Here is a 25,882-nt window from a genome sequence, read left to right as displayed (position 1 = left end):
AGAATTTTGGATCTAACACCAAAATATATATATATATATAATTGATTCAAAATGGAGAATTCATAAATTAGTAACAAAAAAATAAACTAAGCAGCAAGTACAAAGTATTTACATTAACAAAGAAAATATGCATAAATTACAGGTAAAACTATTTAAAGGAAAAAGAAAGAAACCAAAATACATCTCAAGCAGACTAACCAATGAAATTTGGCCCAAACAGTGGGTTTCAGGTCTATCCAGCTTGAGATTGAAGCACTCACAGAGGAAACCAAAGCAAAACCAACAACTAGGAATTAACCACCTCTGAAGCAGTAGCTAAGGTAGAACTGGACTCATCATCATCAACAGCAATAGATCTTAGCAGTTCCTGTCTTTTCATGGAATTCACTTTCCTGCGATTAGCCTCAAGGAAAATGAGAAGGGCAAATATGTCTGCAGGGTTCACCCCACCAACTCGGCTTGCTTGACCAATTGTTTGTGGTTTGAACTGCATGCAATTCAAGCCCAGTCTTTGATTATGATCTTCAGGCAAAAATACAATTCAGCAAAACAAATAGATTTTCAATCCTTGTTTAGGGTTAATTCCTTAACTATAATATCATGATTTTTGTTTAAACAAGTGTTTGAAAGACTCTACTCATAGAAACGCCCAAAAATAACCGGAAGCGCATATATCAATAAATATATATTCTGTTTCTAAAAATTTTATGCCTAAAACAAAACAAAATGAGGTTGTGCTTCAAGAAAATTCAATTTTAATTGACATTTAAGATGATGGTGATCGCCACATGAGAAGAGTACTCTCTCATGCAATCATGTTATTATAGTAAGGAATTAACCCTAATCATCACAAGAAAATCACAGGGTTGGCATAAACAAAGGTAAAAAGTAATATAGTCTTACGAAATAATTATTCTCTAAAACTCTTTTTTCCAAGCTAACATTCACAGGCTGTTAATACCTTCGAAAGTTTCTCACGTGCTTCAAGGGATAAAGTTGTCATCGAATGGTAATCCAAATCATCAGGAAGTTTTCTGTGTTGCTGATTGACCATCTGAAAAACAACAATAAAAATGAATGGGCAACTAATTTTAAGACCAAATAGCAAGTGATTTACAGCCAAAGAAGCAATATCACAAGTAAATCTACAAAATCTATGGTAAACAAATCATTGCTACAGTTATGATTATGACTAAGGCTTCATTTGGGATGACTTTCTTATTGCTTCTTAAAGCAACTTTTTAATAAAAAATTAAAATTTTTGTACTAAAAAGTCGCTTTAAGAAGCATGAACAAAACTGTCCAAAATGAAGCCTAAGTCTATGAATGATACGAAACATCAAACAAGTGATATTCAAAGCAATTTGATAAAGATATTGAAATAGGAAGGAATAACAGTGTCTCTACAAAACAGGACAAAGATGCTGTGAACCCTAAAGTGGATTGAAATATTTTTCATAAAACGAAGGATCTAGATATCAAAAGAACTTGGGTTTTCAAAGGTAAGATTTGTATTCTATTTTTTGTACCGCATTACCCAATTTAATATCAGCATTTCACTACTAACTAAATTGGACACTTGGGTTAACTGAGAACAATCTGGCTGTGGCTAACCATGTTCAACTGTTCAAGTCTATTGCTTGATCTGAATCATTATTTTATTATTTTCAATCACCATTTAAATGAAGAAAGGTTAACTAATTACTCTTGCTCTTTCAACGACATATAATTTCAAATGCAAAACATCAACATACGCATTTAGTTCTACATCAATAAGTAAGCCTCCCCAGACTTGAGTTTAGATCACTGTGCTTTGTCAATCTCTATCTGTCAGGGTAAGAGTGGTGAAAAAACATGGAGTGGGTTTAGATACAACATGTCCTGAATTAAGGAGAAACTTGGTCGAGCAAAGATTGAATGCTATATCGTGGCCCCTCTGGGGTAAAGAAAATGAAGTTAACCTGCTCACCTGGTGAAGCTGGCTCTGCTGGCGCAGAACAAAGCCTTCATATTTAATGTCAATTTCAACACACTCTTTCTCAATCCTGGAAAGAAGCATGTTCCCATAGCCATATCTATCAAAAACCTCGTAGTGCACATGTGGCTTTTTCAGAAAGTTTTCTAGTGTGGAATCTTTCACAGGTTGTCCTGACAACCGACTAACTTCAGAAGCCAAATCATCTTTCGCTGTAAAACAATTTTATAATCTCAGGAACATGAATATATACACTAAAGCATGTATTAACCAGATATAAGCAGCTATCATACATACACAAAGTTGGAAGCCACGTGAAGACCCACTTAATAGGAAACATATTTCCAAGTAATACCATGTTGCATATAAAGAATGCAAATGAAAATGTTAACCTGAGATATGGACTGTCTTTAGCCGTTGTTTTTCTTCGGATATCAAAGATTGCTTGGACTTGTACAGATTCCAACGTCTGTCATCTATCAAACCAATTTCTCGGCCTAGAGGTGTTAAACGGCTATCTGCATTGTCAGCACGAAGAAGTAACCTGTGCTCTGAGCGGCTTAAAAAAAGAAAGAGAAATGACATATAAAGAATATGTTAAATACCAGAATAGACACTGAGAAGCATGCTAGAACCAGATATGACATGTAACATATGACCTCAAAAAAGGAGAGGCTAGTCTGCAACAATTTGTATAGATAAAACTGCCTAGGATATTTTCGAAACTCCTAACCCATCGGTTCAAGAAGGACGTATATTATAAAAATCAAGCAAACAAAAATAATATTACAAGTTAATATGATATAAAATGTGTGAGGAAATACTTGAGTTCACAAACAACCCTAGCAATAATGGGTCAAAACAGCAAGAAAAACAAGAAAATCTGGATGAAATCAATCTAAAAACGATAGATTGCAATAGTAGAATCAAAGCAAAACAAACTCCAAGCAAGATACAATTGATCCTCAATTCGAGAGGAGTATCGTCTCTCCCAATCTCTAGATTATAGATCTAGAGCCCAAGGCACTAAGAAAGACTCCAAGAGAACAACTCAAATCATGCATAACCCTAACCCTAATTTCCTCCCACTTAAAGCATATCACTAATTAATCAAACCCAAATTATTAAACAGCCCTTGCCACCCCCTCCTATCCCTCCAAGGGATTTGGATTTAACTCTTAGTGCAAGAAGAACTGCTGCAGGTTGGCTTGTGCTGTAAGACAGCATTCTAGAAAAGGCTGAATGTTCCTGTTCGCTGGGCGTTGATTTGCACCAACATTTTATTAGACCAGTCCACTAGGGACCAGTCCCATTACAACCGGCCCCCTAGTGGGCCGAGCTTGGTTTACTCCTGGAAGGGGCAGCGGTCTGTTTAGTAATCATCATAATCCAGTAAGGATACGATTTATCACCTGCAGCAGTTCTTCTTACTACAAAAACTAGTTTAGTGTATGACGCAATCATCAAAAAGCAGCAGACAAGTTTGAGGCATATGTTCCACAGGAACAACCAAGAGTTATAATGCCAAATTGGAATGAAAGAGGATGGTGAACCCCATATATCATGAATAAAAGTTTAAAAATGCTTGGAGACCTACGGAAAATATTTAAATGATACAATGTTAGAAATGCAACACACTTTTAACTACTATAATGATAACTTCCAAGACATCTTCTACAGCCTGCTAAATAATGTATGAAAAATTCCATGGAATCTCTACTCAGGTCCAAAAACTTCTAAGAACTTTACTATATGTTTGTCCAGATACTTGTCAGGTAACACAATAGCTGGGATGTAGAACTGATCTACTATGCCTCCTTAGTTCATGAACCCATTTTTTGTCGCTTTCCACATGCACCTTGTAACAAAATCGAAGCAAGATAAAAAAAAATAAAAATCTTACAGTTTATTACCAGACATGTACTGAATAAGTCTCAGGTTTACCATGGATAAGAAGTTTCTGCTAAATTAAGTTGATTACAAGAATGTTCAAGGTTGAACTTAAACCATGCCCATAAATATGGAAAGATGATGATACCTTGTTAACATGCGATATGGCTCCCTCAGATCTTTAGTGACAAGATCATCAATGAGAGTGCCAATAAAACTGCTTTCTCTCTCAAGATTCATGAGAGATTTGCTAGATGAATGCCTTGCAGCATTGATTCCAGAGATAAGACCCTGCATTTACAGATATTTAGAATTTATAAAAACAACAAGAAGAAATGACATAGAAAATAGCAATATTCAATTTCATGAAGGAGGTAATATCTATAAATGAAAGTTGGTTTTTCAGGGGTTTTGCAAACCAAACAGTTTTTTAGTGCATGCAATGTGGAGATAAAAGGACCTGAGCCGCAGCTTCCTCGTAGCCTGTTGTACCATTTATCTGACCTGAAAAGAAGAGTCCTTCAAACTTCTTGGTCATAAGGGATCTGGAGCACTGGTGAGCAGGCAAATAGTCATATTCTACAGCATATGCAGGCCTGAGCATCAAACAATTTTCTAGTCCAGGTAATGTTCTCAGAAGTGCTAATTGCAATCTCTCAGGTAGACCTGTTGAAAACCCCTAGTTAAAAACAATTTTATCTTTAGTTTAAAAACATAAAAATCTTCCATCATAATCACAACCGGATGGATGTTTTTTGCGGTAATCATGAAAATACAAACACGCTAACTGGAGCTTCTGAATGAAAACATTTGTAGAACTTACACACTATGCAAGAAGGATTATTCAAAACAAACCAAAATAAATGAAAACAAAGAAAAACAGTCAAAAGCTTCAACATACAGATGCATGAACTTATCCTTGCAAGTAAAAGAAATAAAAAAGTGAGCACTAGACAAATAATCTTTGACTGAAATTTGGTTATATGAAGGGAAGAAGAACTAATGCTTCTATAAGGCTAATCGTTTTATGTAAAACCTGGCATTTCTTTGGAGAAAAAAAGAAGATGAATCATAGGCTAAAAATTAAAAAATAATATATCTCTAAAAGAAACTGGTTACCTGCACATAGAGCTCGGGAACATTTCTGCCCTCAGGCTCAAGAAAAATCTGATGGGACTCTTTGTCCTGGAACCTTACAATCTGCAAGAAAGCTAAATCTTAGGAAAGTCCAAAAAAATATTCAAGAACATATTACAAACCTATATATTGCCCGGAGAGTCCCTATCTACATGACTGCCATGACAGAATTTTTTCTCAAAAATATTTTGCAGCCTGCATATAGCTGATGATATATATTGTTATATGATGTGTGCATGAACCAATTGGAGGTATTGTTCATGTCAAACCTAATTGAAATTGTTGGAAGCATCTATATATGGGAATATAAGAAAAACATTAATTCAACCTTATAAACATGATGCTTCAAAGCATTGAAGCAAACAACATTCTACAAGGAAAACGTGCATATATTTTACAATCACTTTTTTCCCATCTTTCCTTGCGGGATACAGCAGTGGTGTGGGTGATTTGGCGGTTTGGTTTGTGTACTGAGGGGCATAGTTTGCTTGGAGGTGATTGATGACAAGTGACTAGCATTAAATTGATAGTAGCTTGCCAATTTTTATGCTATTTATTAGCTAAATGATGGATAATGATGAATCACAAGATAAATATGATTAAGATACCAAACAAACCATATGATGTACCTTATCTTCAATTGATGGACAATATCTCGGTCCCTTTGCTTCCACCCAACCACCATAAGTTGGCGTTTCATGCAAGTTATCTCTAATAAGCTGATGGGTATCTTTTGTTGTTCTTGTCAAATAGCAGCACATTTGCGGCTTTTCTATGTGGTATTCAGAATCAAAACTAAACCAGCTCACCTGCTCTAACAAAACCACTGGTCAGACATGAAAAAAATTGTGATGGCTATCTTCTGTCTCACAAAGAATTTCTTAAAATGGGATCCATTAAACCATAATCTGTTAAAAGTTTTAATTATTTTATTATTCATCCCTTAACAGGATAGAAAGTAAACTTCTCACGATTAAAAGAACGGGACAGAGGTACATGCCCAAACAAGGTTAACAAATAAAATAAACAATCCTTGATAATCAATTTGCTCATCGTAGCAATTTGCTAATTTGCTCATCGTAGCATACAAGATTTATTTTTTGAAGTTTTCCTCAAATCTCCATCAAAAGGTAGATTGTCATGAAATCGTGAATAAACAATTGTATAAATTAAAGTTAAAAATGCATGAAACACTAAATAAAAGTTAAAGAAAGACTCCAAAATTGAACCTAACTAGTAGAAGTAAGACCAATGATTTTGATCTTAACCTCCGAAAAATGGCACCTTGAAACATCTGGGCAAAACACATGTAGACATAAACTTCTTGATCCTTACATCCAAAGTGCTCCAAATTCCTAACTAGTACGTAAATAAGACAATTAAAAGTTAAACTAAAAAGACATTATGATGGGCTTGCCAACAATTTGTCTTGCACCCTATCTGTAAGAGACAATTGGTTTTTTAATTTGAAAATTTGTTGCTTTATGATTTTGATCTAGCTTGCATTCTCTTTTTATTAATGTAACCAGATCAAATCATCAGCATTCCAAAATTAATAACAAAAAGCACTTTCGGTGGCACTTTATACACAGTATTTTTGTCTTTTTATGAAGTGATTATTTGTTGTGTACTGGTGTTTGTATTGGAGAGGGGTGAGTTTCCAGAAGGGAGGAAGAATAGAGTTATAAATTAAAAAAAGAAAAAGAAATAAAACATAAAAAATAATAAAGAAAAATATAACAAAGTGGAATCCTAACGCCACAATTTCAGGAAGAAAAAAAAAATGCATCATACTTTATGCCCATAAACAATTCCAGTTCATGACTTATGGTAGTACCTCTTCATCACCATGTTGCGGCTCTAATTGAGAAAATTCAACAGTACGGTAATCAACACGTGCTGGAGTTCCAGTTTTAAGCCTGTCAGTTTCAAAACCCAAATTCTGCAGGTTTTCAGTAAGCCCAATAGAGGCTGATTCTCCGGCTCGCCCAGCAAGCATTGCCGTCCTTCCGACCCATATCTTTCCACTCATAAAGGTGCCAGTGGTGAGTACAACAGAGGGAGCATAAAAGTTCATTCCAAAAAAGGTATGAACACCTTCCACATGGTCGTTCTTGCCAACCAAGACCTCTGTTACCATAGCCTCTCTGATGAAAAGATTCGGGGTGCTGCAGGAGGTTCACAAAATTGATCATGCAAAAGAAATAATATGAAGGAAATTTTTGTGTCAAGATATTCTCGTACAAATTATACTAATATAAGGTTGAAAGTCGTTATATTTGCTTTGAGATCAATGTTGCATATGAAGAATTTGTATTGTACTAATCTCAACAACAATAACAACAACAACATCAAGCCTTTTATCCCACTACATGGGGTCTAAACAACAACAACATCAAGCCTTTTATCCCACTACAAGGGGTCGGTTACATTAGTTTTTTTTTTCTCCACTGTTTCCTATTAAAAGTCAAATTCTCATTGAAATCTAATTTAAAAAAATTATTTTTAATACTTTCTAACCAAATATTTTTAGGTCTACCTTTACCTTTCTTAACATAGGCCGTATCTAATACATGTACTCCTAACAGAGTCAACGGAAGGCTGACACTTAAGGTGATCAAACCATCTAAGGCGATTCCTTCTAATCTTATATACCACTGGAGCTACTCCAGCCTTATCACGTATATACTTGTTTCAGATTCAATCTCTAAGTATAAAGTCATTCATCCACCTAAGCATCCTTATCTATGCATCACTTAATTTTATGCTTCTCTTTTAACGACCAATATTTTGTGCCATAAAGCATATTGCAGGTCTCACCACTATCTTATAAAATTTTCCATTAAGTTTGAGCAATACTTTTCTATTAGATGACAGGCCCGAAAGATTCTTCCACTTCAACCATCCAACTTAAATTCTACTAATAATATTACCATCTATTTCCCAAGATATCTAGAAGGCATGCTCTTTTTAACTTGATTACCCAAAATCACAAACCCACATTAGAACTATTACAACTAAAATTACACTACATGTATTCATTTTTAGATCTACTTGGCAAAAACCTTTAGACGATTGACGTCCATAATTCAAGTTTTTCTTCAATTCTCTCTTTAGTCTATCAAGCACAAAGCAAATTTAATAGTTTTTAAGCTCATCCTGATACAATCTATATTAGGATATACTGATATAATTTTTATTCTAATAAGAATATGTTCAAATCCAAAGCAACATGCAAACATCAAAGAAAGTTGTTTGCAAAAAAAAAAAAAAAAACATTTGAATAGCTTTCTGTTCTCAAACAACAATTAATATAACTCTGGACTGAAATCTTGTTAGTTTATATATATAACTAAAGGAAAAAATCTTCGTGTATCTATATAACAACTTATACCACACCAAAATATATATATATATATATATATATCACCATGCTAAAATATCATGGCAACCATACAAGAACAAAGAGAATTTTCAGCACTAGAAAATATTCGGATAAACTTATGCGCGCAATCAACATCTCTAAATATCTGGCATTGAAACTTGTAGGTTGACTATAACACTACAAGGAAAAAGTGCCGAAGGTATTACATACAGTTACAAAAAGGATGGAATGTGAATCACCATGGATTGGTAAAAAAACTGACCAATATAACAACCTAAAAAGCCTCCCAAAACATTGAAGTCGTACTCATTTACATGTGAATATGCATCTCTGACTGTCAAGCAAGGAATAAAATAAAATTTAAGAAGAAAAAAATGCGGTGCCATATTAACGAAATAAATTAAACTCATGGAATGAAATGAAATATGGAATTTTATTTGTCTTCTTTACCTTATTCATATAAAAAACTTTTCTAGTATTAAAAAACAATGGGTTTTTCTAGCTATGTTTTTAGATTCCACATCAGATTAATACACGCATAAATGTTTAGGCTAGTCATAGCTATTTCAAGTTTATTAAAGCCTCGAATAGCTTTGGAAACGGAACCACCTAAATTGTTTTGAACTTTAGGGTTTATAGAGGGTGGGTCTTTACAATAGGAAACCTTGAAAAATGATTCAAAGATCCTCAATCCAACCAACACAACAGTACAGTACATTACTTCTTCATTAAACTAGCAAAAATTGGAAAGGCCTTTCAATAAGGTTTTATCCTGATTGAAAATAAGATTGATCAAAAGCCAGCTAACTGTGACAACGTCAGCACTTGTACAAGAGGTGAGTCATTATTAGCAAGGTGTTAAGAATCCGCATTAAGCAGATTCTTTGACAAACATACAGGGAAAATATTGGTGACAAAGTGGCGAGCTTATCATATAATTAATGATCAACCAAGCGCTAGAGGCTTTGTAAATTATATTCTTTGACAAACATACAGGGAAAATATTGGTGACAAAGTGGTGAGCTTATCATATGATTAATGATCAACCAAGAGCTAGAAGCTTGGTAAATTCTATATGGGAAGCTTCACAAATGGCCCAAGATAAAAATCTGAAATAAAAAATGTTTTTTCATAGAATCACCTGAAATTAAAATTTATATATGCTATGAAGAACAACACCACCGCGCCCCCCCACCCCAGCCCACCCCACCCAAAAAAAAATTCTTAAAAGAATCGAATGTTTAAGTAGACTACAACCCGAAAAACATTCCATACGTGTGTGTGTGTGTATATATGAAAAAAGTATGCATATAACATTTCTAAAATGCACCAACCTCTCAACGACTCTTTTCATTTCCATGGCATACTCTCTCTTATCTGTCTGAGCGCGTAGTGCCCTCACAGCAGGGCCTTTTGAACGGTTCAAAACCCTCTTTTGTATGTAGCACCTGCAAAGAAGAGCATAGCCAACATTACAAGTGCCAAAAAAGTTTAAAATCTAAATAACCATTTTGCGATCTTAAAGTTATGCTTTATGCGCATGCTGTGAATTACTTGCTTAAACTTCGGTTCAAAGAACAGTTAAGAAACTATGTATATGGGATTCCATAAGGCATAGAAACCTTATCACAAAGAATTTACAACAACAACAACAACAACATCAAGCCTTTATCCGACTACGTGGGGGTCGGCTACATGAATCCTTTTTCTCCATTGTGTCCTATTAAAAGTCAAATTCTCATTTAAATCACAAAGAATTTCTAAATGAAAAAAAAAAAATCACCTCACAGTTAAACTGTATCATACACCAAAAAAATAGTAATAATTTAAGAAATTGTGCACTTTATAATATGAAAAGCTTGGAACGTATAACCAAATAAAATACAGTTCCAAGAAAAGGAGGATTAACCAAAAACTCCAAACCTTTTGTTTGAATGACAACAAATATGAAAGCTTTCACATTTAAGGTGAATTAAAATTAAGCAATCATACATGCATAATTGAGTTCAATCTGTAAAAAATGCATGCATTAAAATCCAAAGCCCACTCTACGGGTTATCAATATAAGAAAATATTAAAAATAAAAAAATTCTTTATATTTAGAGACTGACGAAAGTTTATTTGGGCGCCAACAAGGATGCTATATTTGTTCCTCCATTATCAATAGATGGGATCTCTAATGAATATGACACACAAAACCCTCCTCAACAAGATATAAAAGAGAGGAAACCTAATGGTTGATGCAAGCAAAAATTAGAAAAAAATCTATTTTTTTGCAAGCAAGAGAGAAACTTCCTAGGATAAAAAAATTTACATAAATTCTCAAAAATATGACAAACTACAATTTTTTATAAGATAAAAGACTTACAAACTTTGACACAAACATAAAAATACACCTAAAGTTGCTTTCTTGAATTGAGAAGAAGGATACAAGCGACGTCGATCTTGCGGAGAGAAGAAAGGGGCCAGAAGACCAAGACGAAGAAAGGACAAGCTCGCAAGCTTTCCTAGAGGGAGACGAAGAGGTGGAACAAGCTCGCAAGCCTTTCCAAGAAAGAAGAAAAACCTCTCAGGTTTTTGGCTCCAAAAATCACATTATATCAACATCTTTTTCATTACAAAACATCTATTTATAGGAAAAAATGCAGCCAAACAGTCACCATAATCTCTTATTAAATCAATTAAAAGGAGCAATTGAAAGGCCAAAAATTCAGTCCAGATTTCTGTCCTGAAACAGTCAGAAATTTGTCTCGAAACAACAACCAAAATCAGTCCAGAACATCAGCTGAAAAGGCAGCACAACAGCCACCGGAAAGGAGCAGACAATACAAAACAATTCCCAAAAGATAGCACAGAAACCGGGTAGGAGAAGCCACGGGAACACAGCCAGGGAGGAACCCGAAAAGCCAACACGGAAATCGGGCAAGAGAAGCCACGGGAAAGCAGTCAGGGAGGAACCTGAAAAGCCAATATAGAAGACTGGAACCAGCATCCAGCAATAAGTCACGGGAACAACATAAGGGGAAAACCAAAGAGACACAGAAGGGGAAAGGGAAAGGCAGCCTTGGAGAGGGGAATAGGTGGGGAAACCAAAGAGTCTTTAGAGAGAGGAAATGAATCAACATAAATACTCAATTTATGAGCTTAAAAGGTAGAGGCTAAGCATTTATGAGCTGATTTTTAGTAGAGGGAAAACAAACTCACCAAAATTAAAACACAAAATATTTTGACCCCCCTTGCCTACATCAAAACCTCCTCCTAAATCCCAAAATCCCTTCTGGATTCCACCTACCCACCCCCCATCTGCCTCGATCTTAACCCACATGATCTCACTCACACTTAGGCTTCCCCTCAAACTTGCAACCCACACTTGTTACTCGTGGCACGCCCACTGTCCACCCCATGTTCCCGCTCACCCATGACCCACCCCACTTTGGAGACTCGTCCCACGCCTACAACCTACTCTATACTTGCAACCCACCCCATGCATTCATTCACGCTCACTATTGTACTCTCACTCTCTAGATCTATAATGTGAATCCCCTCATGCTTGTATTCATGCTCACCAACGTAAAATCAATCCCCAGCATCTACCATGTGCATGATGCCCTTTGATACAAGCATCTACTACCCTCACTGACGCTCAACCCCTGCTTAGAAAGTGACCACTTCATGTATCTCCTCTATTAAAATATTTAATTTAACCCTCAAAATTCTATGAGTCTCTTTTACACAATCTTATCACTTCTTAATCTCTTATCAATGACTCAGAAACCTCCTCCACTATCAGTAGAACAATCAAATTCTATTGTCTAATCATCTCATATGATTAAGTGTCTTTCACATCCTTTTTGGTTCTCACAACAGATTCCATCATCTTACTGTCTCTCTCACATAGTAGTGACACTAATAAGTTTTCAAATGGCAAGTGTCTAACTACATTGTTCTTATCTAGTTGCTCAATAGTCTTAAATCTTCAATTGCCTTAACTTCAATGTTTAAAGGTTTAGACAAGAAGATGTTGAACTTCCTTCACTTCACATACTTATAGAAAAGTGATATTTATCGTTTGTACTTTGTACACTCTTTACTTTGAGATTTTTTCTCGTACATAGATCTAAAATATTACAACACTTTAAGATATAAATGAGACGAGTTATTTTAGTACCACCCATTCACTACTAACCAAATTGTTTGTTTTAAGAAAAATGAGTGTCAAACATATCACTGGTATGCATCTTTCCTTGAAGAATGTGTAATCTCTCTCTCTCTCTCTCTCTCTCTCTCTACCTTTCATTATCATTGATGGTTACTACTCCCCCTTTTCTAAAAATGGCACTATATTACCTTGAAATATTATATCTTTAAAATATTTTCTATTTCCAACAATTTCTTACCAACCTATTATCTATTCACTGCTTTATGAAGACTCATACTTGTTCAGCAAATTTTTTTATCCTTCTCATCATATTTCGGTATACAGACTCAAAGAAGGCAATTGGTGGAGGTGTTAAAGCAAGTAAAGTCTACTTCTTGATGATCCTTCAACTTTCTCTTCAAGCGCTACGTCGTAGTAATGATAGTGGCAATTGGGCCATCCTCTTCCAAGCAAACTTCAAGTTTAAATTTTTCTCTACTCTCCTCTCTCCGGTTTGACTATAACTTACTTGTGACTTAGGTAAACACCGTCACATATCATTTCCTTATTCTAGTAGTCATCAAAATATTCTTTTTGAGCTTGTCCACTCGAATATTTGATCCTAGCCTTATTCTTGCTCACCTAGGATTCTGGCATGTCATATTCGATGATGATTATTCTAGGGCCACTTGGGTATGCATGCTCAAATGTCGGTCAGTGGTGCAAGAATTTCAAACTATTTTCCAAGAAATAAAAATTCAGTTCTTTCCATTAATCAAAACACATTCATAATGCAATAGCATTTATGCAATCTCAATAATGCCACTAGATATGAGTTATTTCACAATTTTATATATAATTGCCTACATCATCACTATTTACACAAGTTGGCTTCACCATATCACTGCAGTCACCACAAGACAATCATATATTTTTTGATCAGTTGGGTGATCATACACAATGGCACGATGAATGGAGACATCTTGCTCCAAAGTTGCAATATCATCCATTCGTTGCAGGTTCTCTCTAATTATATAGGTCCTTTATGATAGTTATTGACCTAAGAACATTCATAAATTATAGTGCTTGTTTGCTTTTTGGTTCATTGAAAGAGTTAAATGAGATTGCTCCACCATATTTGTCTTTGTGGTACCAAATCATCCAACTCATTGAGGATAAGTTTTTCGCACCACAAAGGAGTTGATGCAATACCAAATTATATGACTAATTTTTAGAGCCGACATCCCATCAATTAGCATATTTGGACGCATCATCACCTATCTTATTTAATGATGTCTTCATCTATCTCCTTTGAATTAATAATAGTCGTATTGATGGAATCAACATAATACTTTAAGATTCTTCAAAAAAAAATCTTTTTTGAAAGATCCATCATGATTCATTTTATTTGCTTTCGATTTACTTATTAATATTTTCTTTGGTGTAGAAATCATCTTCATACATAGAGGATAATTGCTCTCTCTATCTCTTCCTTTGAAGTTTGAATGATTCCTCTTCTCCTACCCATCTTATAGGTCCTCTAATGCAATCATATCTTCTCTTATCACTCAAGCAACATTCATACAAGGATCTATCAATATCCTCAAGTCATCACAAAACCTTTGCATCAAGATGAGTCTTCCCGCTTTGACGTCCTCCCCCAAACCGCTTATTATGGTTTTAGTAAAAAATGTTTTTTTTTTTTTCATTTAGTGGCTTTCATTTTGATATACATATAGTGTGGAACTGTGGATCTCAGAATTTTAAACCACAATGTGATTACCAATAACAAATTCTCATAACAAGCTATGTTACGTTGCAGAAAAAAGAATAGAAAGAAAATTTTAAAAAATTGAGAGTGAAGGTAATTCCTCTCCACACAATTTCTTGGGGAAAGAAGGCAGCCCAATTTTCGAAAAATGCTTTCGAATACATGCAAATAAATCAACTACTAATAATGTGTTCAGATAATCAAGTATGCAAACAATAATTCACAAAAAAAGGAATATTTAACAAATTTAAGCAACACCAACAACCTCAAAAACAAGAAGAATGAGAGGCAAACAAAATCAGAACCTGAAGCATCACAACGCACATAAAATGTTATCAACGTAACATTTTATAAATGCTTTAACCAGACGTTAGAAGCACATGGATAATATCAGTACGAGTTATTTCAAGTTTTTCACCTACTTATCAGCAATTTTCCCAATCTCCCCACCAAGGGCGTCAACTTCATGTACCAGCTGAGATTTGGCAGGGCCCCCAACTGCTGGATTGCAAGGCTGTTTACAACGAAAACACTAAAAATGCTATCATTTTTCCACATAATTATTCTTGAAATCAGACAACATAATTATGAAAATCAAATATATGCACTATAGTCGTGAAAAAAAAAGCTTCTAATTTCTGAACTGATGTTTACAGTCTAAAGAGACAATTCAAATAAAAAATAGCAGTAAATGATAAGCTAAAAATTGGTGATCAAAGGTGCAAAAGAAATAGGGTCAATGAAGACCAATCCGAATTGTCCGGTGGCAGAAGTGCATTTCAAAGTTGAAAGAGGAGTAAATAATGAGAAAACTAAAGAAAAAAATGTTATTTACCTTAAACGAACAATACGGTTTATGATGGAAAACATCTACGGGTGCTAAAAAAATATAGTTTCCATGTCGCTGCTCTTATAGCATGATGGTGCGATGCAGCTCTATATAACTACTATTTTAGTAAGAGCAATTTTTAGCTTCTTTTTAATAACCATCTATCAAAAAAATTTAATTGCTAGCTTCCATCTAGCCTTAAAGCAAAATTATAGTCCCCCTAGAATCAAAGTATCAAAATAAAAAAAAATGAAAAAAATAAAAAACAATGTACTTCAACATGAAAATAAGTAAAACATTTTTTCTATCCAAAATGGGCAGTCATTGGCAGAGTTGTGTGATTGTGTCACAACATAGTTTCCCTCTTCCTTCCTTCAGATTGAGATAACATAGCACAGATTTTTTTTTTTTTTTTTGGTTCTCTATGAAATTAGAATCAGCTCACTTCAAAAGGCATAATTAAAATCCCATATCTGTTTTTTTTTATCAAATGAACCCAATTATAATCATTTTTTATGAAGTAGGGATATTCAAAGAAAAAAAAATTTAATAAGGAATAAAGTTTAATTCTTAGTATCCTCATTATACTTACTTTTACTAATCCTCTACATATTCATCCTTCAGCTTGTCCTCTTCTCCACTGTCGCCTCCTTTCTTCTTCTTTATGTAACAATCTTTGGTAGAAGTACTTTGGCTATTCCATTTTATGAATAAAAACATAGTTTATCTGATGGTTTATTTGTTTCACTATTATATTGAGTATTTTATTTTTTTAATCACATTTCCTCAATAATATGAATTTTTATCTTCTTTGTTTCAAATTACTTTTAATTTTCCCACCATTATAGTATTCCCTAGTATGATGTATTGGTTCATTTTTGTACAAGTATAAAGCATAAAGCTTATGAGAGTCATTTCTTCTTTACTTTGCAGCTCTTTATTATGCATTTTTTTTCTTACGAATTAACCATAGATCCATCAAAGAAACTGTCAAAAAATGCCAGAAGACAAAACAAAAAGAAAGCATTTTCTATATATCAGGCTTATAATGAATCGAGTGGCGCGAATAGCCAAGGAGCACGGTCTTGAATGTAATGGTTAGCATGTGGCTACTGTGACAAGGAGAAATAGATATAAAATCCTAAAACAAATTCCCTTAGAAGGAGTAAATTTGCTTACATCAACCATTCCTCAATCATACAATCACTGAGGGGCTTACATAATAGAAGAACCATTCTGTCTAGTGGCTAATAAAAGATGAAAAGACAAAAAGTGACCTGCCATGCAATCCGATCAATGTTAAGTGTCAAAAGAAGCGTTCGTGCACCAAGACGAGCAGATGCAAGTGCAGCTTCACAGCCTGCATGGCCCCCTCCAACAACAATAACATCATATCTCTCTTCGGAAGCTTCAACATGAACTTTTGAGTCTGCGTTCATAAAAAATTTAAGTTTAATCAGAAACCAATATTTTAAAAAAGAACCAAGTTTTCCTGAGGAATGAAAGGAAGCAAGCCAATGTTACTTATTTTCTAATAAGTATAAATGCAATTTCTATCTTAACACAAAACACTAAAAAACAAATAAAGACAAAACATAGCGATATAGGATAAAATTAATATATATACAACTGTAATCAGCATTTCCAGATACAACTGAGAAAAAAAAAAAAGAAAGATATGTTAGTTAATTAATGAAATTTTGAGTTTTGCCCAATTTCATTGGAAAAATAAAAGAATCCATAAAAATTATTGAGCTTTGAACTGCTCTTAGCAGAATAAAGTGTACCAGATGTTGAAACCTTCACAGAATAAAGGCATTAATGTGCTATTTAGCTATATATAAGATTTGATAAATCTTATAAATCCAGATTTAGTAAAGCTTGACAGGACTAAAACCTGAAAACTATTTCACATAACAACCGTTAAATCTTATTAAATCCTAATAAATTATTTGGCTATTGATCTTATGACTAAAATTTGTGAGAAGAGGAAATACTTAAATCCATTAAATTATATGAATTGTGGGATTTAATAAACCCTAGATTTCACAAATAATGACACTGAAACATATTTTATCAAAATCTTGGGATTTGAAGTCTCCAAATTCTGTCCATATGAAATTAAGCTAAATCTTAGTGTTGATGGTATTCTTCTTGTTGATAAGACTAGAGAGGAAATTAAAGGTAAACTTGAATTATGGAGGTCAAACTTAGAATCTAAAGGTGCTCGTTTGAGTAGATCTAAAATCAAATACATGAAGTGTAATTTTAGTAGTAATAGATCTAGTGAAGGGGATTGTGGCTTTGGGCGATCAAGTCATTAATAAGAGTACTAGTTTTAGATATCTTGGATCTATTGTCCATAGTGATGATGAAATAGATGGTGATATTATTAGTAGAATTCAAGTATGATGGTTGAAGTTGAGGAATGCATCTGGCCTGTTGTGTGATAGAAAAGTACCCCTCAAACTTAAGGGAAAATTCTATAAGACAGTGGTGAGACTTGGAATGCTTTATGGTGCAGAATGTTGGCCATTAAAAGAAAAGCATACAATTAAGTTAAGTGTTGTCGAGATGAGGATGCTCAGCAGATGAGTGGCCTTACTCTTAGAGATAGAATGCGAAACAAGCATATACTTGAAAAGGCTGGCTTAGCTCTAATGGTAGATAAGATTAGAGAGAGTCGCCTTAGATGGTTTGGTCACATAAAACGTCGACCTTTTGATGACCCTGTTAGGAGAGTAGATGTTTTAGATTTGGGCTATATTAAGAGAGGTAGAGATAAACCTAAAAAGACTTAGTTAGAAAATATTAGAAATGACATTTTTTTATTAGATTTAAATGAGAATTTAACTCTTAACATAACACAATGTAGAAAAATGATTCATGTAGCCGATTCCATGTAGTGGGATAGAGGCTTCATGTTTTGTTGTTGTTGTATAAATGAGGATCTGAACTCCAAAACATTAAATACATATTTCAGCAACTAAGAAAGTCATTTATTAAAAACAACTCAAAGAATAAAATCCACGGGCCTGTTTTGCCAATAATGATATTTTCATGGGGCATTTTCACTTAGAAAAATAAAAAATTAAGGATTTGGAAAACAAGAAACATAAACATCTTCCAATATGTGTAGCAGACCATCAGAGATATCAAATCTATTTCTCACAAAACTCTCTAAGATCAGTTAACTACTGAATCATCGGTGTCAAGCTTATAAATTTGCATCATTTTCTACGTTATCCAACCATTCCAATTTTTATCTTGCAAAGCTTTGATAGTTTTTTCACCCCTAAACCCTAAATTAAGATCCTCAAACACAAAAATAAACCAAAAATTGAGATGCACCACAGCTAAAAATACCAACGCATCTGATGCCTTTCGTATCTATAGCTCACAAGCTTCTTCTTATGAACCTGAAGATATAGACTACACAAGCCCCCACGTTCAAGTTACCCCTGGCTACATTTCAAGCCGCCATCAGTTTCCTTTTAACCTTTAGCATATAAATCGACCACTTATTTTGTTAGCTAAAAGCTCAACGCCCCTAACCTATAAGCAAACACAAAAATTATATACCTATTCTACCGGAAGATGCCATCGCTGTGGCGAATTTCCGGCGAGGCATCCATCTCAATGCGAAGCTTACAAGGGTAGGCCAATGCTTTGTTTTTGGAGACGGGGCGAGGATTCTGCGATAAGAGGGGTAGGAACCAGCGAGAAGAGAAGTGAAGCGGGGGAAGGCGACTGTAGTCGCTCCCATTGGCCGAAGGCGTAGGAGCATCACAGCAAGCGTTAAGGAAATCCAATCGGTGAAGAATATCGGCAAAGGGGCAGAAGCACGAGTTTTAAAGCTCGACACAAACGACCGCTCAGCTGGCTTATTGGGCTCACTCTCGGGTCGTGAGACTAACTGGGCCAGTTAAGTGACTAAGGCCTGGTTTTTTTTTTATTTAGTTTATTAGATTGGGTGAATCAGATAATAAATCCTCCATGGTGGTAGATAATGAGAAAATACAATATGGCCAATATGTGAATAAATTGTTCTGTGTGGAATTTGGATGTAGAGTTGTGTTCGGACTGTGAGCGTACAAAGTGTGCATACAGACTGTGTATTTTTATTTTTGTGCATACACTCACATATTTGGATGCAACGTTTGAACTCCAAACATAATAATTTCTCTAATATGTGAGGTAAGCCAAACAATAAGTCAACATAGACTTCATTTGGGACGACTTTCTTTCTGTTTCTTAAAACAGTTTTTTAATAAATAATAATAATAATTTTTGTACTAAAAAACTACTTTAAGAAGCAGTAAGAAAGTCGTCCCAAACGAAACCTTAAATAACATCAAGGACTTGAAAAAGTCTAGAACTACGAAAAGGTACTATAAAGTTGTCCACTTAGACACTCTTTATAGGACTGAAAATTGGGTGGCATAATTAGTAGCCATCAAATATCAAAGGTTAGCAAGCAATAGATATGTTGTTCGTGGATGTTGTTTGACTATAGAGATCGGATACTGTTAGTATGAACATCTATTTGATCTAGGAGCATTTGAGTGGACATTTGGAGGCTTTAAAACTACTTGGAACTCCATAATTTTATATGCTTCATAAGCTCCATAAGATTCATATTTATAATTTTGAATGGGAGTAGCAAATCAACCTGATCAGGCGACCTGAACCACAATTAGGTTGGGTTGACCAATATGTGATTGGGTTTTGGAGCATGCTGGTGGCTTTCATGTCTCCTTTCTAATATTCCATCAACATGGTCCATATGACATGATAAAATTTGGATTCCAATCCAACAAATCCTTCAAGGAGGTCAACACTTGCATGATAAATTTTGTATTGACAGTAGTTGGTGATGACGATTATATTTTGAAACACTTAAAGCACCTCAACAGTATTTTCATGAGTTATTTAAAAATTAGAGAGGGAGAGAGATCCTTCTATTATGCTTCATATTCATGTCTCAACTCATGTTTAGCACGATTTCATTTGGGATGGTTTTTTACTTCTTCTTAAAGCAAATTTTTAGTACAAATATTAAATTTTTTGTACTATAAAGCTATTTTAAAAAGCAATAAGAAAGCTATCTCAAACGAAGCCTAAATAGATCTTAACAGAAAAAGTAGACCATGTACAAAATATATCTTTCTGTTACAATTCTTTGAAGAACAGCCTATTCATCCAACAAATAATCTTAAAGCAATTCAGAACCATCTTTAGCACATTGGAGGCAAAGAAAAAAAAATGTTAAAAAAGAACCCATATCTTCTACCACCTCTCCTTGACTGGCCATATTTGCTTCTCTGATCAGAAGGTTGTGTTTGAATGCTAAGAAATTGATATTAAAGGGCTGAAAACTTAAATAAGTTAGGATTTTATGTGATATCCTCAACTTTCTGATACTCTTATTGTTCTGCATATGGTTCTGGAGCCAAGGGCTTATGAGGCATAGTAGATTCATCCTTATCTCCAACCCTGTACCGACTATCTGTAATCGACAAGCCTGATGAATGTAACTGTTTCTGCCTCTTTATCAGACGAGATGCAGTTCGGCGGTCGCTCTGAGCTTCCTCGTTATGAGGCTACATAAATTCATGAAAATTTTGACATTGGATTATTGAAATGAAAAGCTTGGTTGAAGATTCATTTGGTGGAGAGATTATTACGTGCGGTGTTCGGACCGTCCAGAGGCGAATCCGGACACGCCACGTCACCCGGATGCATTGGGCCCCGGGTGACGTGGAGCGTCTAAATTCGCCTCCGGACGAATCCAGACACCGCACGCAATAATTTTCGCATTTTGAGAGATTTTGGTGTAGCTGCATTTGTAAGTAGTTGTAAAATTTGTGTCAAAAATATACTTTTTGAAAGCTACCTTAAATAAATCCTTAGTCAAAAAATATGTTCATATGCCAACAGTTCTACAACTATATTTATAGAAAATTGTAGCTACCTTAAATAAATCCTAAGTCAAATAGAAGTGCGGAAGTTTTTTAAAAAGTAGAAGTACAACAAAGATGCCCCAAATAAATTCCAAGTTATAATAGGGTTTCGAAATCTGCACTGCTGATTGCAAGAAACATAATTCTTTTTATGTTTGCAAGAACTTATGTGTGTACCTGGATCACCAGAGCTTTATCAAAGCTTTCAATTGCCATGGCAGGTTCTCCAAAGTTTAACTGTGCCCTACCAAGCGTGATCCAAGCCTGAGAAAAATGCAAAAGTAAACCAATGAGGATAAAATCATAAATAAATAATTTTCCATCAATAGCAGATTCTCGCAAGAGAGATAAATGGGTGCATTAAGAGGTTCTCAAAGACTAGTTACTACTGGTTGAAGGCAAATTAGAAGAGTCAAAATGCCAACTGAAATGTGGTGACTAAGAATAAACAAGAAGCTCAAAGATTAGAGCAATCAAGTGGGCCAGGTCAACCCATAAATCCCTCTAAAGCTTTTTTTTTTTTGGAACGGGAGTATCTACCCACTGCCACCTCAGCATGTGAGGTGCTTGGCAGCGTAATTAATCCCTTGGCTGAGGATAATGACCAATGTGTGAGCTCACTTATCATTAAAGAAAAAAAAGGAATGCAACTCATTGGCCATCCACCGACACAAAGTTAAAATAGAATTAATATTTGAGTATGATATTAATAAAAATTTCATATAAATATTATTAAAAAATTTCTAAGAAACCACTTAATTTTATATTATGAATTAAATAAAAATATATATAACTATTTTTTAGGTGGCGATTTCCAAGCTGGAATTCTCAATTGACACTTGAACCTTAGCTCAAAAAGATTTGAGTTGATTTTATTTCAACTAAAAAATCGAGTGAGTTTTGCACTAGTTTTTATTGAAGAAGTATAGCACATTAAAAAAGGCCCTTAGTGGACTTAAATGAATAATCCATTAAAGCTTAGATTAAGGCTTTGCTTGGGATGGCTTTCTTTCTGCTTCTTAAAACAGCTTTTAAATACAAAGATTTATAATTTTGTACTAAAACGCTGCTTTAAGAAGCAGAAAGAAAGCCGTTACAAACGAAGCCTAAATCTGAGCTAGCCTGGCAATCATGCTAATCATAGGCAAAGGCGATCTAAGGGAATTTAAATAAAGATATTAAAAATAAGAAGAATCTTCATCTTAGCAGGCTGTTGAATGTAGCACACAAGTAAAGAAAACCTTAAGCAGTCGAATTAGAATTGACTAGCAGCTAGAAGATACAAAGAGCATCTAAAGCAAGCCGGGTATTTTGAGAAAGATTCATTAAGGGTACTCCAAAAAAAATATAGGAAATCAACCCACATTTATGAAGCTGGCAAAGAACAGATGCATTAAGTCATCTGTACACAACAATTATGGTGATAACATGCATTGATAGGCCAGCGATGTCTTCAGGGTATTTAAGAATGGATGAAATGGAATTTCCAAGAATCTAGGATAAAGTTCATTATTTTGCTCTGTTATAATAATGTAAAATGATTGGCATAGTAGAGGATTTATGTATTGCATGACTGAATTGCATAGAGACGTGGCTTATTAACAAACCTCAGACCAAGCAGGCTCCAATTCTGTAGCCCCTGCAAAAAACAATTAAAAAAAAAGGATTCATAATGTTTTCAACTCATTAGTCCAATGTAAGTTTCAAATTCAATGAAGCAACCTCTCTATAATATCGAATTCCGAAGGGCTTTCTCCCTCCCTTTCAATCCATTTCATCTTTCTTTGTTTCCCTACACCACCCTACAAACAAACCATCCTTTTCCAAAGGAGTACTTTGCAACGCAGTATTCCTTTGTAATGGTTCAAACCTTATAGATTCTCATTATTATTAGCTTTGGGTATCCATGCCATCGTAATCAAGTTTCATTATTGCAACTTTCTAACGGAAAAAAGGGAGACTTTCACGCAATATAAGTAATATAAACAGCAATAATCAGAAATTTTATTTTAAAAAAGCCTAATCAATTTTGTAAGAAAAAAAAAAAGAAAAAAATGTTAACATCCTTAACCTTGAATGTTTTTTAAGACTATATACATTGACCATACAAATCTCCGTTATTGTGATTGTCTCAACGACAAAGGTTTCAACCATAAATATCTAATTGTTACAAGGTTTGCGACGACAAAGATTGTGGCAACTAAATTGGTTTCATAATAGCATAATACATAAGTGTATAACATAGTCAACTACAAAGTTTGAATATAAAGTTATCACAAAAACCTATAAAGAAGTATTGCATATTAAAAGATTTTTATAGGAATTAAGATTGATGCAAGAGAAAAACATAATTTATCGTGACAAATAAAATGTGATTAATCGCTGTAAAAATTCTATATTTTATTGTCACTAGAAACGTATTGATGTAAGATATCATTTGATAAGGACTGTTTTGCAAGTTAGAATGGTGTCTCTTGAGAAAATTCATGTATATAAAATTGATAGGACATAAGAGAATAGATTAGGATGTGCAGATAGATTGCAAGTTTGAAGATGCCTCGTATGATTCTAGAGGGGGAGATTTTTGAAGTCCAAACTCATGTGAGTCTTTGCCAACTTAAGAGAACTTAGAAGAATGAAAATAAAAGGCATACGGTCATTTGAGGTACTATGAAAAAAGGGTGCTTGCTCTCAAGCAAAATACGAATGCTCAATTGGCAGCAAAATAGGGAGGGAGTCTAGAAAGACAAGATAATAAAATAGGTAAGTTTGTTTCATGATGGTATTTGTTACAAAAGTGTATAAGATAGTCGATTGCAAAAGTTGAATACATAGTTGTCATAAAAGTCTGTAAATAAGTGTTGCGAATGAGAAGGTTCTTATAGAAATTGAAATTGATGCAGAAGAAATACATAATTTATTGCAATGAACAAAGTGTGAATAACCTCTATAAGATTTCTACATTTTACTGTTGCTTGAAACCGATTGTTGTTAGACATGATTTTATAAGGAATGTTTTGGAAGTTAAAATGATACATCTTAAGAAAATTGATGCATATAAGAATGGATCAAAAAATAGCACCCCCCGCCTACGATTCTCGACGAGGAGATTTTTTAAGTCCAAACTCATGTAGTCCTTAGCCATCTTAAGAAAACTTAAAATGATGAAATAAAAAAGGAAGATAGTCATTTGAGGTAATATTAAAAAAGGGTGCTTAAGTCTCAAGTAAGTTAGGAATGCTCAATTGGCAGTAAAACGGAGAGGGCAAGGAGAGAGAATATAATAAAAAGGATAGAAGGTTTCACCAGCAATGTTTTTGTCGACTAAAGGAAGGGCAAAAGAGAGCTATGATCAAGCCCAAATTTCATAGATTTGCTTCTCATTTCACTCTTCATGTGCTAATGGTCAAATTTTTCATTGGCACTTTCTCTTTAGGTGTTAGGTATTTTTAAGAGTTTTGCCTTAAATTGTGTTTCTTGTTCAATCCACTCATCGGCAATGTTTTAAGTTTACATGAGTTTCCTAACTAGGCTAGAAGAAATTTTACTCACTATTTTCATGATATTGACAGGTTTCACATGATTTTGGACTCGTGATCTTTCCTTCAAATTTTTTTAGGTAAGATTATGATGTTTAAGGAAATTCATGCTAAATTATGCCAATTAAGCAACAAAAAATTTACTTGCACCACACTTCAACCTCAATTAAACAACATAATGAAAACCAACTTCAAGTCCATGCATTCTCTCATCATAAAAAAAATGAAAAATTATCAACATAAATCAAAGTAAGAATTTGCATACGAGTTGCAGCCTTTAAAGCATTCCATGTATCTCCAATCTCGAGCAACACTTGTGCCTTTTGTTCATGCAACTTTGCTTTGCCAGGCGTCAGAGTAATTGCCGTCTCCCACTTTGCAAGAGCCTCACTATATTTTCCACTCTGCAGTTAAATAAAAAGAGTAATGTATGACTGGCTCCCACGGAAACAGCAACTGAACAAAAAAATACCAAAAAAATTGCCTTCTTTCCGGCCAACCTCGGCAAGCTGGATACCCTGAGATTCGAAGGACTCTGCAAGCTGCTTGGAATTGGGGTCAGAAGCTAGGGTATCGCCATGACTATGATTCAGAGATTCGGCTTCCTCCGCGGATTCGAACGGGAGGCCTTGTTTTGAAGAGATCAATTTGGCTCGGGACCTCTTCTTTTCATTATCGCCCTTCTTCTTCCACACGATCTTCATGTCTCTCTCCTCTCCACTTCAGCCTTCTGACGCCACCAGCTCCCGGTTGATTTCATGCCCTGACTCCTGAGATGATACAACGGCACACGCCGCGCAGGATGACGGTTCGGACTTCTACATATAAACGCCAGGGCAAATTTTTTAAAGAGCATTATTATTATCAAAATTAATAAAAAGAGTATTGATTAATTAAAATTTAGATTGGAGCAAATACCTCAAAATAAATGACATATTTTATATATGCACTAAAAATAAGCTATTCAATTTAGAGTATTACTCACACATAAGAGAGAGGGGGGATATGTCATTTAAAATGACATATTACTCACATAAAAGAGAGAGAGAGGCGAGAGAGATGGCAGCAGGAGAGAGAGAGGGAGATGACAGCGAAGATGGCAGCAGGCAAGAGAGAATGACGTATCTCTCTTATGCTATTCTCTCTCCACCTTTTTCTCTGTGTCTTTCTAAAATTTCTGGCACATTTCCCTCACTCTTATCTCTCTTCACCTTTTTCTCTCTATTTTTTTTACATGCCAAAACAATTGACCCAT

The 25,882-nt window shown here is 34.6% G+C and overlaps 2 protein-coding genes across 4 annotated transcripts; both read right to left on the bottom strand.

Annotated features, from left to right (window-relative positions):
• Window positions 1–65: 65 nt before the first annotated feature.
• LOC110097531 (tRNA uridine 5-carboxymethylaminomethyl modification enzyme MnmG) lies at window positions 66–18,961 on the bottom strand. 3 transcript variants are annotated; one of them, XM_020823953.2, is made up of 13 exons: window positions 18,708–18,961; window positions 16,403–16,554; window positions 14,719–14,810; window positions 9,722–9,835; window positions 6,840–7,170; window positions 5,632–5,811; window positions 4,985–5,065; window positions 4,326–4,544; window positions 4,014–4,156; window positions 2,368–2,534; window positions 1,970–2,187; window positions 962–1,054; window positions 66–487 (listed from the first exon to the last, which is right to left on the bottom strand). In XM_020823953.2, exons 1-13 carry the CDS (start codon window positions 18,910–18,912, stop codon window positions 287–289), a joined length of 2,196 nt encoding a protein of 731 aa, XP_020679612.1. In that variant the 5' UTR covers window positions 18,913–18,961; the 3' UTR covers window positions 66–286. The 3 variants fall into 3 exon arrangements, with proteins under 3 accessions (XP_020679612.1, XP_028549856.1, XP_020679613.1); XM_028694023.1 differs by lacking the exon at window positions 9,722–9,835; XM_020823954.2 differs by lacking the exon at window positions 18,708–18,961 and having other exon boundaries at window positions 14,715–14,810; window positions 16,403–16,544.
• A 1,273-nt stretch (window positions 18,962–20,234) lies between these two features.
• On the bottom strand, window positions 20,235–25,447 carry LOC110097522 (tetratricopeptide repeat protein 33). The gene is made up of 5 exons (XM_020823935.2): window positions 25,128–25,447; window positions 24,893–25,031; window positions 22,696–22,727; window positions 21,266–21,352; window positions 20,235–20,728 (listed from the first exon to the last, which is right to left on the bottom strand). Exons 1-5 carry the CDS (start codon window positions 25,329–25,331, stop codon window positions 20,552–20,554), a joined length of 639 nt encoding a protein of 212 aa, XP_020679594.1. The 5' UTR covers window positions 25,332–25,447; the 3' UTR covers window positions 20,235–20,551.
• Window positions 25,448–25,882: the final 435 nt, after the last annotated feature.

Source organism: Dendrobium catenatum, unplaced genomic scaffold (assembly GCF_001605985.2).
Source record: "Dendrobium catenatum unplaced genomic scaffold, ASM160598v2 fragScaff_scaffold_390, whole genome shotgun sequence".
Lineage (NCBI taxonomy): Eukaryota > Viridiplantae > Streptophyta > Magnoliopsida > Asparagales > Orchidaceae > Dendrobium > Dendrobium catenatum.
Note: the sequence above shows the minus strand (reverse complement) of the source record. Positions and strands in the feature narration are given on the sequence as shown.